The 13,486-nt window shown below is 37.8% G+C and overlaps 1 protein-coding gene across 44 annotated transcripts in view; it reads left to right on the forward strand.

The window, feature by feature from the left end:
* Positions 1–13,486, forward strand: part of LOC137137301 (neurexin-1a-like) — a 230,960-nt gene that overhangs the window by 194,954 nt on the left and 22,520 nt on the right. For 40 of the 44 annotated variants that reach the window (XM_067523613.1, XM_067523647.1, XM_067523770.1 and 37 more), the window contains one exon: positions 306–625. The exons of the other annotated variants lie outside the window; for them this stretch is intronic. In XM_067523613.1, the coding sequence (XP_067379714.1) occupies positions 306–625 (320 nt within the window). The remainder of the gene's footprint in view (positions 1–305; positions 626–13,486) is intronic. 44 annotated transcript variants of the gene reach the window in all.

Genomic DNA, 13,486 nt, shown 5'->3' on the forward strand with positions numbered 1-13,486 from the left:
ACATTGCTTCTTCCAATTAATCTTTTTTATCGTTATTTTAGACTAGCCTGCCCTTTTAGCAAAGCTGCATTGATTTTCTAATTCCTGCATTCTTATTTTGTTTACTTTATTTGTTGTTGTTCATAGACATCTCATCATTATACTACAATAAATTACCAGGGTTTACTTCTGCAACCCGTAATTTATTGGTCTCATTAGCCACTGGGCAAATAATCAGTTTTTCTGTATTTTTTTTCCTTTTTAGTAGAAGTGGCTGAGTCCACAGTTCAACATTCTTGTATATATGTAACATTGTTTTCCCACAGGGCGACAGCTTACAATCTTCAACAGCCAAACCACTATACAGATTGGAGGCTGGGAGCGGGACCGGAGCAGATCCTTTCAGGGCCAGCTCTCAGGCCTCTACTATAATGGCTTGAAGGTGTTCAACATGGCTGCAGAGGGTGATCCCAACATAAAAATCCAGGGCAGCGTGCGGCTTGTAGGGGAGTCACCCTCCTCTATCACGCCGCAGTCGAGTACCACAGCCAATCGCTCAGAGACATCCACGTCCATCCTGGAGATCACCACCACCACGGCATCTAGCAGGAGAGTCAAGCAGACAACACCACGAGAGCCTCAGCAGGTAAGTTCATCAATGAATGACTCCTTTGTAAGTGGACTTATTTCGTGTCATTATTGTCTCTACTTGATTCATTTTGACATCATCATATTGCTTGGCGTGAAGTACAGCACATCTGTAATATAATATATCATATAACATTATGTCTCTATTTAGTGGAATCTATTTCTTACTTTATTGTGTTACATCTTTATTCTTGAATCTTCTGACCTAAAAACTGAAGGAAAAAATGCAGTGCTGCTCTGTGAAGAGAAGCACCACAAGTGCACCGCTGAGTGTTTCTTTCCCGTGCAATCTGATGTGTCACAATGTATTGCGTGTGTGTGTGTGTGTGTGTGTGTGTGTGTGTGTTTGTGTGTGTTAGTGATAACCACCATAGAGGTTCTCCATCATCTTTCTCTGTCTTGCATGAGCAGTGCTGCATCTGCAGGAGCATATTACTTCTCAAATGACAAAACGTGTGTCCTATCAAAAGAAAAGCCCCTGCCAAGAATGGAAAACATTTCTTGTTAAATCTACAATACAGCAGCAGCTATGAATTTAAATAAAAATAATTCATAGAAAAGCAAATAATTATGCTATTTAGAAATGTTTTAGTTTGAATGACTTCTATGTGTTTCACAATTTATCCAAATAAGAATTCAGTTCCTAATCCAACTTTATCTTAGAAGTTTTCGCAATGTGAATTTAAGGGTTTGTTTGCTTTAGAAGCACTGACTTTATATACTGGCATCATTGCACTGGGAATTAGCCTGCAACTAATGTGCTGACAGAAAGCCATTACAATCTAGGAATACCTGCACAGTAAACAGCCATTCAGGTCACAAAAATAGTTTTAGTGGATTGTTCTTTTCACAACAAGAAAATAGCCAGAATGTAGGAAATGCCTTCATGTGTGGAAACAAAACAAAAATAGAAGCTTTATAGTCCACAGGACTTTTTAGCCTGTATGAACAATGAAAAATTTAAGGAGTCAAGGCACCATCATTTAGTGTATGAGTTATGCAGGGAGAACACATTCTGAAAATGTTCTTAAAATTTGTGTCAGAATTTCAAATATTCTCTGAATCAGTGCCGGGCATAGAGAGTAGTTTGAGCTAAGCATAATCATAGACCAGAATGACCCTTTAATCACTGTTTAATCAGCTTTTACAAATATAGTCTAAAATCATTTTGGATTTAACTCACATTGGATTAATCGGATTGGGAGAGGGAAGATTATAACATTTCCAAGAGGGGGTTGCTTTGACTTCATATTGTAAAATATATACACAATCTAAATTATTTGATTTTAGTTCCTTTTGACAGATTTTGTAATTTGCTTCTTTCTTTACAGTTGCACAAAGACAAATCTCAGTGACATTTCAAGGATTTTAGAAAAAACTACTAATTGCTTTAAAGTTGATGCATTTATTAACCCATGGTTTTAGGCTTATTTATGGAGTTTTTTTAATCACTTATATTTCAATCAATCCATTTATATTTAACTAGGGTACAGCTCATATATCAAAATAAAATAAATCTAATTTTCAACCTAACAGCAATAAAGACCCCTGAATACTGGTCATCCCCTAACTTTCTTTTTCTCTTTTGGACTTTCAGACTATCCTAATGGCTTGTGTGGGGGTCTGCAGGTGCTGACAAATAATACAATCAAAAATATTGATCCAGTGAAATGTGTTTTTTCTCAGACTCAGCATGGTTCTTGAACCGTTGCCGGGGCACGTAATGCAGGCGAAATATTAGACAATAGACTATAATTATATCCCAACTCCATGTGGTGTTTTAAATTGGCACCAAGAAACCAAGAGCCTGAAAGAAAGGAACAGGGTTGACAAGACTAATGCCACACCTTTTTCATTTAGAGAAAACCATAGTAATATAAATGACCATAATCATCTAGAAGTGCAGTTTATTATTAATGCAATATGTGGAGGGCATCTATACATGTCCTTAAAATTTGCTCTGATGTTTAGATGTTTGACATTATGTCCCCATACTCATCAGATTCTGCTTGAACAATTTAATCAATACCAATTTACGTTGTAGCAGTCGTTTGCACAGCCATTGTTTTTGCTTCAAACAGCATAGTTCAAACCTAAAGGGTTTTTTGGGTCCAGTGACCATGTGTGCAAGTTGTTGTAAAATTGCACATTGTGGTAGTTAGGATTCATACATGTTACTGTAGCCTGTACCACTAGATAAATTGCGAGACAGATATTGTACTGTCAGGCTAAGTTGCAAACGTAGCTTATGAAGTGCCATATGAAGGCTTGGAGAAATGAGAACAGTCAAGGCTAACTGTGTTGGTTTGGGTGCTATTTCATGCAATCACAAAGAAAGAAGGTAATTGGATTAAAGAGCTGCTTTTCTATGTAGGCGGAGAGATGAATGAGGCATGCAGAAACGTGTGCAGTGGGAGATGTCGGTGTGTTCAGTTTGATTCAAAGTGACGACCTTCCCATGGAGAGTTCCTGCGGTAGGACATTTCTGTCTCAGGACACTACACTTAGAAAGACATTGTGTCTGATCTCTGGAAAAAGAGGTGGTGCATTCACTGTCCTTTTCTGTGACTAGTCAGCATTTTAATCATCTTCCAGCTGTTCCATCTCCTCTCTGATGGCAAATGCAATTCAGTGAATGCTTTTATATCCTAAGAGCCTTACATTACTGGGACACATACGTTTTTAGTATGGATGGAAAATGTAGAAACAGAATGGTTATCAGGCTCTAACCTTTGAAGCGTGGTGAAAGTGGTGCCCTGGAAAATGAAGATCAGACCGCCAAGGCACTTTGGTGTTAATTCCAGACACTTACAATCACATGTTGCAAAGGCTTTTTGATTTTACTATTAATCCTTATGGTCACATTGATTCAACAGTTAGAGCATCTTTAACCTCTTTAAGGTAATGCATTCCCACATGAAACAAGATATGTGATGAAAAATGTATAAATAATAGTTCAAGAATGCTCTGTTGGATTTTATATAGCTTGCATGGCCCACCAATTAACAGTCATGTGTGATTTATTAAAATCACAAGAAACATTGGGTTGAGAAAACTCACATGTACACCACTGAGTTTATGTTTATTCATTAAAAGTATTTTGTTTTCTATTATTTGTCAAATACGAAGCTTCACCATTAAGACCAGGACACGGCATCTGCAACCGATTCTTACGAAACTGATGGTTGTAATTGTGAGAGAATGCTACATAAAGAAGAGCTTAATAGAAAAACAAGAACACAACCAATATTCGCTGTCTTTCTGTGCACACATGGTCAAAATTTCAGCACAAAAAAAAAACTTTCAGTGACACTGGCTCTGTAAATCCCTGGCCCACTTATCTCCTAAGGTAATGTCAGTGCTAATCATCTTTAGTATAATGATTTTGAAGGGTCTGAGGGGACTCTGCCTTATCAGGTGTCCTATAAAAAAGTTCTCTAAATGCTCAGTTGGGGTTATGTTGTTATTGAATACTGAGGGCTTTGGCTAATGGGGATCATTACATTCTTTTCAAATCACTGGGTGTCCACTCATGCTTTATTAACAATAATATTATCATCTTAGTGCACGCTGGACTAATCGAGAAAGAAATGCACCATGGGACAAACAGCTGATAAGTCAGAGTTGCTATTTTACTAGACATAAAAACCCACTCAAATACAGAGATAATAAAATAATCAAATCCAGATAATAGAGATTGTAAATAATGCACTAGGGGTTTGTAGCCTCATTGTTAGCATTTTCATTATACATAGAGGTTTCTGGACAAAGAGATTCTACACTCGGCTCTTCCATGTCAAATATTCATTGTGGTGGCCCATTCTGCTATGCGCTTGCTGCCCTATGCGGGGGTGATAGCTTACTGTATGGTCCTGACTGTCATGTCTTAATGAAGTGTCTGTTCCCAGTAGCCGTGGCTGGTCACATCCAATTAAACCATAATGCACTTGTTTATGCCTTCACAAACAATAGACCAACTACTGTACACCTACACCAAGAACTGCTGCTTGCTTCTCTTCTACCTCAGTTTTATTTATTTAGAGTTAGGATAGTCCTTTACCCATTGGGCCCCAAAAAGTAAACTTTGTGATAATTGGAGACAAACACAGAACAGTATATGCTCAGTTTGGAGCCCAAACTGCCAACTCACACAGGTCTAATGGCAATACAAACTGCTAGTTGTCAGGCACTTGTGCATTATGGTGATTTAGCGCTTGTTAATCTGTGTGGTGCTCAGTAAAACTTTTTAATCTGTTTAATTTGTGGGATAGCATTTTTACATTTTTGTTTTGACAAAAACACCTGCTAATGTGCAACTGCGGGTTGTGATCATAACACAGTAGTTGTATTAAATCCTGAATACAGCAAGAGTCAACATATGTTTTTGAAGGGCTGGACAAAATGAAGGGAAATGTCAAGCTCCTAAAAGATAACATTTATTACCACATGATGCTTAATGAAAAACAGTCAAGGATAAGAGGCGGTGCCCTATGTTACCTCACCCGCAAAAAAAAGAGTAAAGCCAGTTATCTAGAAGAGCCATTGAGAAGTCTTGACAGTGATGGATACTCACCTACATTGCTTGGTATTATCAACCCTGGCCAGCACACATGCACTATATAAATCTCACGAGCGGTCATAGTGTGAGGCTGCCATCCACCACCAGTGCTGTCTTCAGGAACATCCTCCAAAGTTGTTAGTAGCGCCAACATCATAGGGAGACCCAACAACAGAATACCCCAGTAGAAAAATGTTGTTTATGAAGCTCTTAAATACAGTATTGTGTTTTAGACATATTGCATTGTTCCTTTTAATTCTCAGTTTGGGAAGGTATTTAAAAGGTATTTAAAAAAAATTGTTTTTCTTCAGACAGCGTTATCATCTATTAAAGTGCTATTTTATATTACATGTTTTCTTTTTGCTGTGTTGTTCTGGCAAAATAGTGTTAATATATACGGTAAAACAAGTCAACATGCTACTGTAGCAGTTCTTTGAGGCTTTTGACTTATATACCCTCTTAAGACCCAAGCTCTAATTTGATATGCATTTTTTATTTCTCTTTGCTATTTGGGCTTATTGGAACTTCATACCTATAAAAACTAACCATCACCTTTTGAAATGATGTAGTTTTAGAGAAAAATGATGTCCACATATGTGGACACTCGGTCTGAATTAAAAAAAAAAAAATTCAACTTTTTTGTAATTCAGTGCAGAACTCTTTATTTCCAGACATATGCCAACAAAATATTAAACATTCAAAGCATTTTGCATTAAAAACTGGCAATACTCTTTTCTTTAGGAACATGTACACACCTAGGCTGTCTACCATGAAAAACGTACATTGTAACTACTATGGAAATAAAACCTAAAATGTGATGTACACGCATGTGGACGCCAGAGGATACAGATTCAAAGGTCTCTGTCTACGACAGCTGTAATTGATTGTAAGTAGCAAGCAGGTAAACCCTGCAGAGCATGGCAGATTCAAAAGGAGCTCTGTTAAACTAAAGGATGGAGCTGAAAAGGATCAACTTAGATATTCTCTAATGCAGTTTAGCTACAGCCAGGCAAAAGCCAATCAGGATCATCTTGATTCAAGCAGAAACCCAATGACAGATTAAGTTTACTCACTGACGTGAAGGAATTATACATGTATTATATATTATGTAGAGGAAAAGCTGATTGTTGCAGTCTCAGTGTCCCTATTATCTACGATGCGTGATCGTTCAGAAAACGACCATCCGGTGTAAGCAGAGCATGTAAATAATGTGTTCAGTACAACATACACCAAACTGTCAACCACTTTGTATCCTTTTGATTTGATAATAGTCCACTAATGCCTTGGATATGAATGTAAAAAAATATTCACACCAATCAATGCCATAGCTTTATAGCTTTCAGATATTTGACTCACAATCAAAAGAAAACACATTGTGGTGTTCCAAAAAAAATGCAGTGGCTGATGGAAGATAGGACAATTGCTGCACTAAGACCTTGTATATCAAATATATGACATTTCTTTCTCAGATATATTTGAAAGGTATTGTTGTTTAATATCCAAGCTAGTATGGTATTTTTAAACACAATAATACTTTATTTGACCTCATATGACATTTCACGCTTGCCATGTTTTTTCATAACCTTTTTGTGATATACAATTTGTGTTTTATAGCTTGTTGTTGGTGGAAATTCAAGAAATGCAGATTATTGCCTGTTCCTAGGGAGAATGAATGGCCACTATGTCACATCATTGCTGCCAAATAGCCAATTGGCCCCACTATTTCTGAATTAACCCTAGGTGAGGTGGGTGTAATGGCCGTTCAGGGGAAGTGAGGAACATTCAAAACACATTGTGTGGGCCATTTCATTTGCACTCGCATTGCACGGGTCAGTTCCAGCTGAACTGGCTTGTAGTGGCTCTGTTTATCTTGCTCCCTGCGACAAGGGGCTGAAACTTGGCCTTTATATTATTCACAGGGATAATCAAAAAAATTGACATGCCGTGCTGCTACACCTCCAGTGCAGTGTTTTTGTACCTCCTAGCCTCCTTCGCGGGCTGTTACAAACACAGTATAATAAACTTAGTGTCACAGTAATCTTGTGGTGAAAAATCTTGTGCAACTAAGTACCCAATAACTGCTCAGTCTGCAGCTTCTTTCCTTTTATAATCATCCATGCACTATGTCTCTTTATTGTGTCTGGTATTACCTTGAGGCATTGTTGTGATTGTCTTCATATTGGTAGGGATTATTGCTTTACAAGCTAAGGCTGCAATAAGTCTGCACCTCCTAGATTTAATACTAATCCTGCAATCATCAATATTCAGACCTGAGACTTATCTTGAGTATTAAGCACTGCTCAGGCAAGTGCACATGTGCAATGCAGGTTCTTTAATTGTGCTACATGGTATCATACTCAGACTTGAATTTAAGGATTATTACCACCTGATTTAGTTTAAGATCCATAATGACTCTACATTTTGAGATATTTCAAGCTGTTGTCAAGAGACCAATCCTTATTTTTTATTTTCTAGGACCTATCTGTAGGTATTGAATATAGACTCATATATATATATATATATATATATATATTGTAAAAGCTAAAAAAAGCTTTTCATAAATAAACAGGTATGAAAAGCTTTCTTTAGCTTTTACAATTTTTCCGTTGGTGGTGTAGCATTGGACCATTGTTTGACGTCACTAATGGTCACACTGATCTCCCACTATTCACTGAAAAGTATTTTTTGTTCAGATCATTACAGATCTGTCGTAGCTCTTTTCCACTAGAGGAACTTAATGGCCTGTAACCTGGAGCCTCCTATAACCTGAATTTGTCGGAAGCAGAATAGCAAAATGGGAACCTAATTTTAGATTCTACCTCGTTTTACACAGACTTCATGCAGTAGAAAAGGCCTAATAGTGATCTGAACCCACTTTTAATATTCTACAATATCAGCCATTTTGTGTTTCTTTTTGTCTAGTCTAATAGTGAAATGGTGATGAATCTTCTTCACATTTCACTTAAATGTTACCAAGTTACTAAGCAACAGACTACTCACCACATTAAAGGAAGTTTTTGACTGACTGACATATCTCCAGCTAGTCAATGGGCAATTTTCTCTTCAACTAATGGGAAAAAAAAGTAACAAGCAAAACAGTAAAGTCATGTGATTTTAACACTTTGTTTTATATGTGTGTGTGTGTGTGTGTCTGTGTGTGTATCAGGAACTTCTGATTTCAATCAGTTCCTCATCTTTATTTTTCTCAAACTCTTTTGGTTCTTTTTGTTTTCAATTTTCTCCTGTCTGAATGTAGCGGGGATGAGAGTTAAAATTATTTGTCCTTCATAGCTATTTCATAGCTCTGCTTTTGTGTCGTTATGTATTACTGTAAATATACAGTAATACTAAAGAGGGTAGTGGGTCCTTTAGACTTACCTGGTTTTCTGCAACTGGTCATAAACTGTGATCTGATTATCCAATACCCACAGAAAGACACCAAGCAAAAAATATTCTGCTATAGACACTAAAACTACTAATAAAGGATTTCTGATGGTTGACTAACAAAGAAAGATATTAACCAGTTCCAATTAATAATTTAAACAGCGACCTCACCAATTTTTAACTTCCTCTCGGTGGCTTTAGTTTAAGGTGTAAATGTACATTAATGTTATTACATACAAATACATCTATTTGACTTCCCTATATTAAATTAATTTCTGCTTCTAGCTGAAAAACCCCTCCAGATGACATCACTCAGAGGAATTTTTCACCATTTGCAGATGATGTCATCTTTGGGAGCCCTAGAAAAGCATATTGACCATAATTACAAGCTCCATAGTGTGAGCAACAAGGTGACATAATCTGAACTCAAGTTTTGTAAAAAAAAATATCATCAGGAGGCATTTTACAGCTAGAAGCAGACATTTTTTGATATAGGGAAGTCAATGGGACGTGTAATGGCATTTATGTATATGTACTACCCAAACTAGAACCAAAAGAAGCAAGTTCAGAATCAGTGAAGGCTTCCTTTAAGTCTTTAGGTTCTACTCCGCGTCTTCAAACCTCTTGGAGCATTCTGTCTTAGTTGGACACTTATACATTGCTACAATAACTAAATGTCATGAATGCAGGAGTTTCTCCTCTGAAATGAATATTCACCAAAATTAGACACATACATCGTGCGCATATTTGGCAAAATTCCAACTCAGTCATTTTTATACTTACTTTTTTTCTTCACACATTAGAATAAGAGACATTTTTTTTATATTTCTATATTGAGAGGAGAGGAGCTCTATAAAATGTCTGATATGCATGAACGTTCTTTACTGTATTTCTCTCTAATATCCGTTTTGCATTTTTATACTGACAGAAATTGCTTATCACATTGCAAACCAAGTGACAGTGTTTTCCTCAAGTTCTCTAGAGCAGATCTTAGTGTAAGATGAACCCCCTCAATTTTACCTGTGTGTGCTCACCATTTAAAAACAGACACGTAAACTGAGAAGTCACTAAGGAAACACACAAGGTTACGCGTTAACAGGGAGAAGGATAAATCGGCAAAGGTTCACTGATGTTGAGTAAATCTTATTTCATTCATTATATAAAACCAAATGCTCTCGTGGAACGAGGGACATCCTGCAGTATTTACTGTGACTGTCTGTGCCCTGTGAGGTTGTGGTGCCTTCAATTATTCACAGAAAGAAAACATCCTCAGGATAAGATTTCCCTGCAATGCAGATGTATTGGGATTGACCATCACAATGAGACACTTTGAGCCTTAGAAACAGAGGAAAGATGGCTTTCAAACAGTTCATTTCACCAACAGGTGTGCTATTGATTTTCTTGGTATTATTGTATTTATTGTCTTTTATTTCCATTTCCCTTGTGTCACCACTTACCAAAACCAAAGAAACAGAAAAGCTAAAGGCTGAATAGCCACATGTAACAAACAACACTCATTTGATGAGTGACGAAATGGGTTGGGTTCAAGGTACTGTAGATGACTCTCTCTTGTGAGTCTTACTGATCTTCCAGACTTGCCCTCTGCGTTGGTGTGTGTTGTTGTAGTTGGTGTTGCAGTGTGCTGTCCCAAGCCCAGTCATGGGTTTGTGCTCACCCACTGCTGAGAGATGGCAAAAAAGGGAAACACTCTAAACCTGCAGAGCCCACAGGCCTGCCACAGCCTGTGGACCATATCCATCATCCCAGCCTCACCGGGGCACATTATGAAAACTGCCCTTCAACACTAAGTTGTACACATAGAGTCCATGTGATCTGGTGAACTAGTCCACCTTGCGAAGGGTGAACACAAAAATGCCAGTGTGTGTCGACATTGGCTCACATCATTTGATAAATGGCGGCGTTTCTTGATCGTATTGACAGCAGAGACAAGCTTGTCTGCAGCTGGTAGATGATTAGCCAGCTGAGCCACAATGATTCCTTATCTTAATTTGGTGGTTAAATGTCTTTTTGTAGTCTTTTTTTTAAAGGTTTTTAAAATTGTTACAGCCATGTTCATCATACTTATTGCCATTATTAAGTTGACAAAGAAGCGTCTTTGTTTTTTGCAGGTTTCACACTATTGGCAAGATTACAGAGGAGTACAGATTGTCCCGCTAAGTCTGTTTGGATGACAAGAATGAAACCTACGCAGTGTGAATGTTGTCTCTGTTCTTTTATAAAGTGTTGGTTTGTGTGCGGAGGAGATACTGACACCGACAGCTTTACAGCATGTTTTATAGACCATATTGTTGTCTCTCAGGACATTTGCTGTTATGATTTGTAGAAACAGAAAATAGTCCTGGGCCAACTGTTGAACATAAGATTGAAATTTTGCAACAGTGCACTGCTCCCACCTGGAACATTTTCCGATCAGCTGGTTCATACATTATATTAATGAACGTGAGCGCTGTGCCAACTGAGCTGTCTTTCCATTTAAAAAAATAATAACTTTCTTTAAAGCTGGTAGAAAGTGTCAGGCACAAACTGGTTTATGCATCTAAAAGGTCCTCTATTTTTGTTATAGTGGCCAGTCTAATACCTTTTAGCTGTCCCCAAAACAGAAATCATACCCTCGTTTTACCTAGAGAAAACCCATAATTTCTCAACTCGGTTGTAAATTGAGTATGCTGAGTTTCACGCAAGCATGGTAACTGAGTCTACAGCTGCTCAGAGATTTAGATTAAGGTCATGCTATATCTCAAGATGGCTAGTTCTGTTCAGGGAGAAGCAATCCTGATCTGATGTGCAAGTACTATAAAGGCCAGTTTAAGGCTGTAGAGGAGGATAATGTAAAGTAATGTGGTTAAGAGATTAAATCAAGCTAAAACACATGCAAGGAGGTAAAAATATTAAATAAAGGCATCCCAAACCAAAGCCTGTGAACTTCTCACACAAGTAAACAGAAAACAACTTGACTTAAATTAATAGTTTAATATTTTTGGGAATGCACTTTTTTTATCTTCTTTCGAGAGTTAGATATTCAGCTTGTTAACATTCTAATGCTCGTATGCTAAATATATAGCAACAGCATGCAGCTGGGTAGCTTAGTTTAGCTTAGTATAAAGACTGGAAGCAGGGGCAACCAGCCTGCTTGGATCTATGCAAAGATGACAAATTCTGCCTTCGAGCACGTCTGAAGCTCACTAATTATTATGTGTACTAGTTTGTTTAATCCATACATACACCAAAGTGTAAAAGAGCATGTTGTGGCCTTTTGCTATACAGATTACATTGAGTAATGTGTAAAATAACGTGGTTGTCTGCAAAACAAATCTGCAAAAAATGGAAATAAAAAGTATGCATATAAATAATTAAAACGAGGTGAAGAAAAAGGTACAGTACCACACAAGTCTTGCATTACAAAACTTTCACAGAGATGGAATAGTGTTCAAAAATCTATTCTTTACTCGAAAGACTTCATAAAGGATATTCAATTTAGATTTGCCATTATTGCATGTTTTCTACCCTGAATTTTATTACTAGTTTATTAGTCTTTTTTCTTTCATTACCTATTAGTTTATAGTGGTCATGCTCGGCTCTTTGTGAATGACACGTTCAGACCTGGAGGACAAGAATCTAATTATGATGGCACTCGGTGGGAGCTACAGGCAACCCGGTCTGCTGTTGTAGGGCAAAGCCGCTCTTCTTCTTTCCTCTTGTCATGTTTTTGGAAACGTAACACATGGGAATTAGGCCTGAGTACATTTATCTCAGCAGTGATGGCATCTATATTAGGATGACAAATTTGTTCCTGTCACCTGATGAGGGACTGGGACTACATGTCAAGATGCAGGTAAAGTCAGGAAGACAGTGATTTGTGGCCAGGCTGCACATCTCTTCCTCTGCTGCTCTCTCTTGTTTCTCAAAAAAAACAAAAAACAAAGTTACATTATAAGATTTGTCATCTATTTTTAGATTATGAGGTAAAAGAACATGGAAATGAAGGATTACACATTTCAAATTGAGCCAAACAATTTCCCCAACATAACAAGTGTTTATATCACAGCATTGAAATAGAAAGTGTCATGATTACAAGCCATTCTGTGGTAATTGTTATTCTTCCCTCAGTCCTCAGCTGATCCTTAGTGTATGATATTCCTCCTGGGCAGTTCTCTGTTCTTAGGCCAGATTACTACCAGGGTGAGCTACAAACACGCACAAATCTCCAGATTCGATTTCAGATAACAAAAATATCAGGGCATCCAGGCGGGAAAATGCTTCAATGCCGACAGATTTCATTTATCTGCGAATTGTGAGAGCAAGGGTAAGGGGGAGGGACAAAGTCGACCATGTAATATACTTTCTGTGGAGCAGTGGTTATGCATAGGCGAGCGAGGGAAGAAATGAGAGAACAAGAGGGGGGAGCGTAGGAGGTAGATAGAGGCAGATAGTGTCTTATGAATTTCATATTAAGATTGTATCATTTGGAGCATGTAGCTAACAGAAGGGATCCAGCCTTCTCCTCCGTAATCTGCTAGAAGCTGTATGCTGCATGGCAGCCGCTCAGTGTGCACTCTCTGCACAGTGAGGTGACTCGTCCATATTGTGCGTGCATTATTTAAATGTTCTCAGTAATAAATACCATGCTTAATTTGAAATCAAAATATCAAATGTTTATCATATGCTGTACAGAACGTACTGAGTCTAGAGTTGTATGAGAGGAAGAATTAGGCACCAGTCACACATGGTATTCACTCTGAGTCAGGGACTGACACGTTTATAGCGTGACACAGGCACAGACTGGGACGTTGTGTTTCCTCCGAGCCAGACAACTTCCCTCGTTACCTTGGTGCCTGAGCTGTATCATATGCCGTGCTAAGTGTTGAATTTGCATGAAGGCCATGAGGATGAATGTTC

Source organism: Channa argus, chromosome 1 (genome assembly GCF_033026475.1).
Source record: "Channa argus isolate prfri chromosome 1, Channa argus male v1.0, whole genome shotgun sequence".
Taxonomy (NCBI): domain Eukaryota; kingdom Metazoa; phylum Chordata; class Actinopteri; order Anabantiformes; family Channidae; genus Channa; species Channa argus.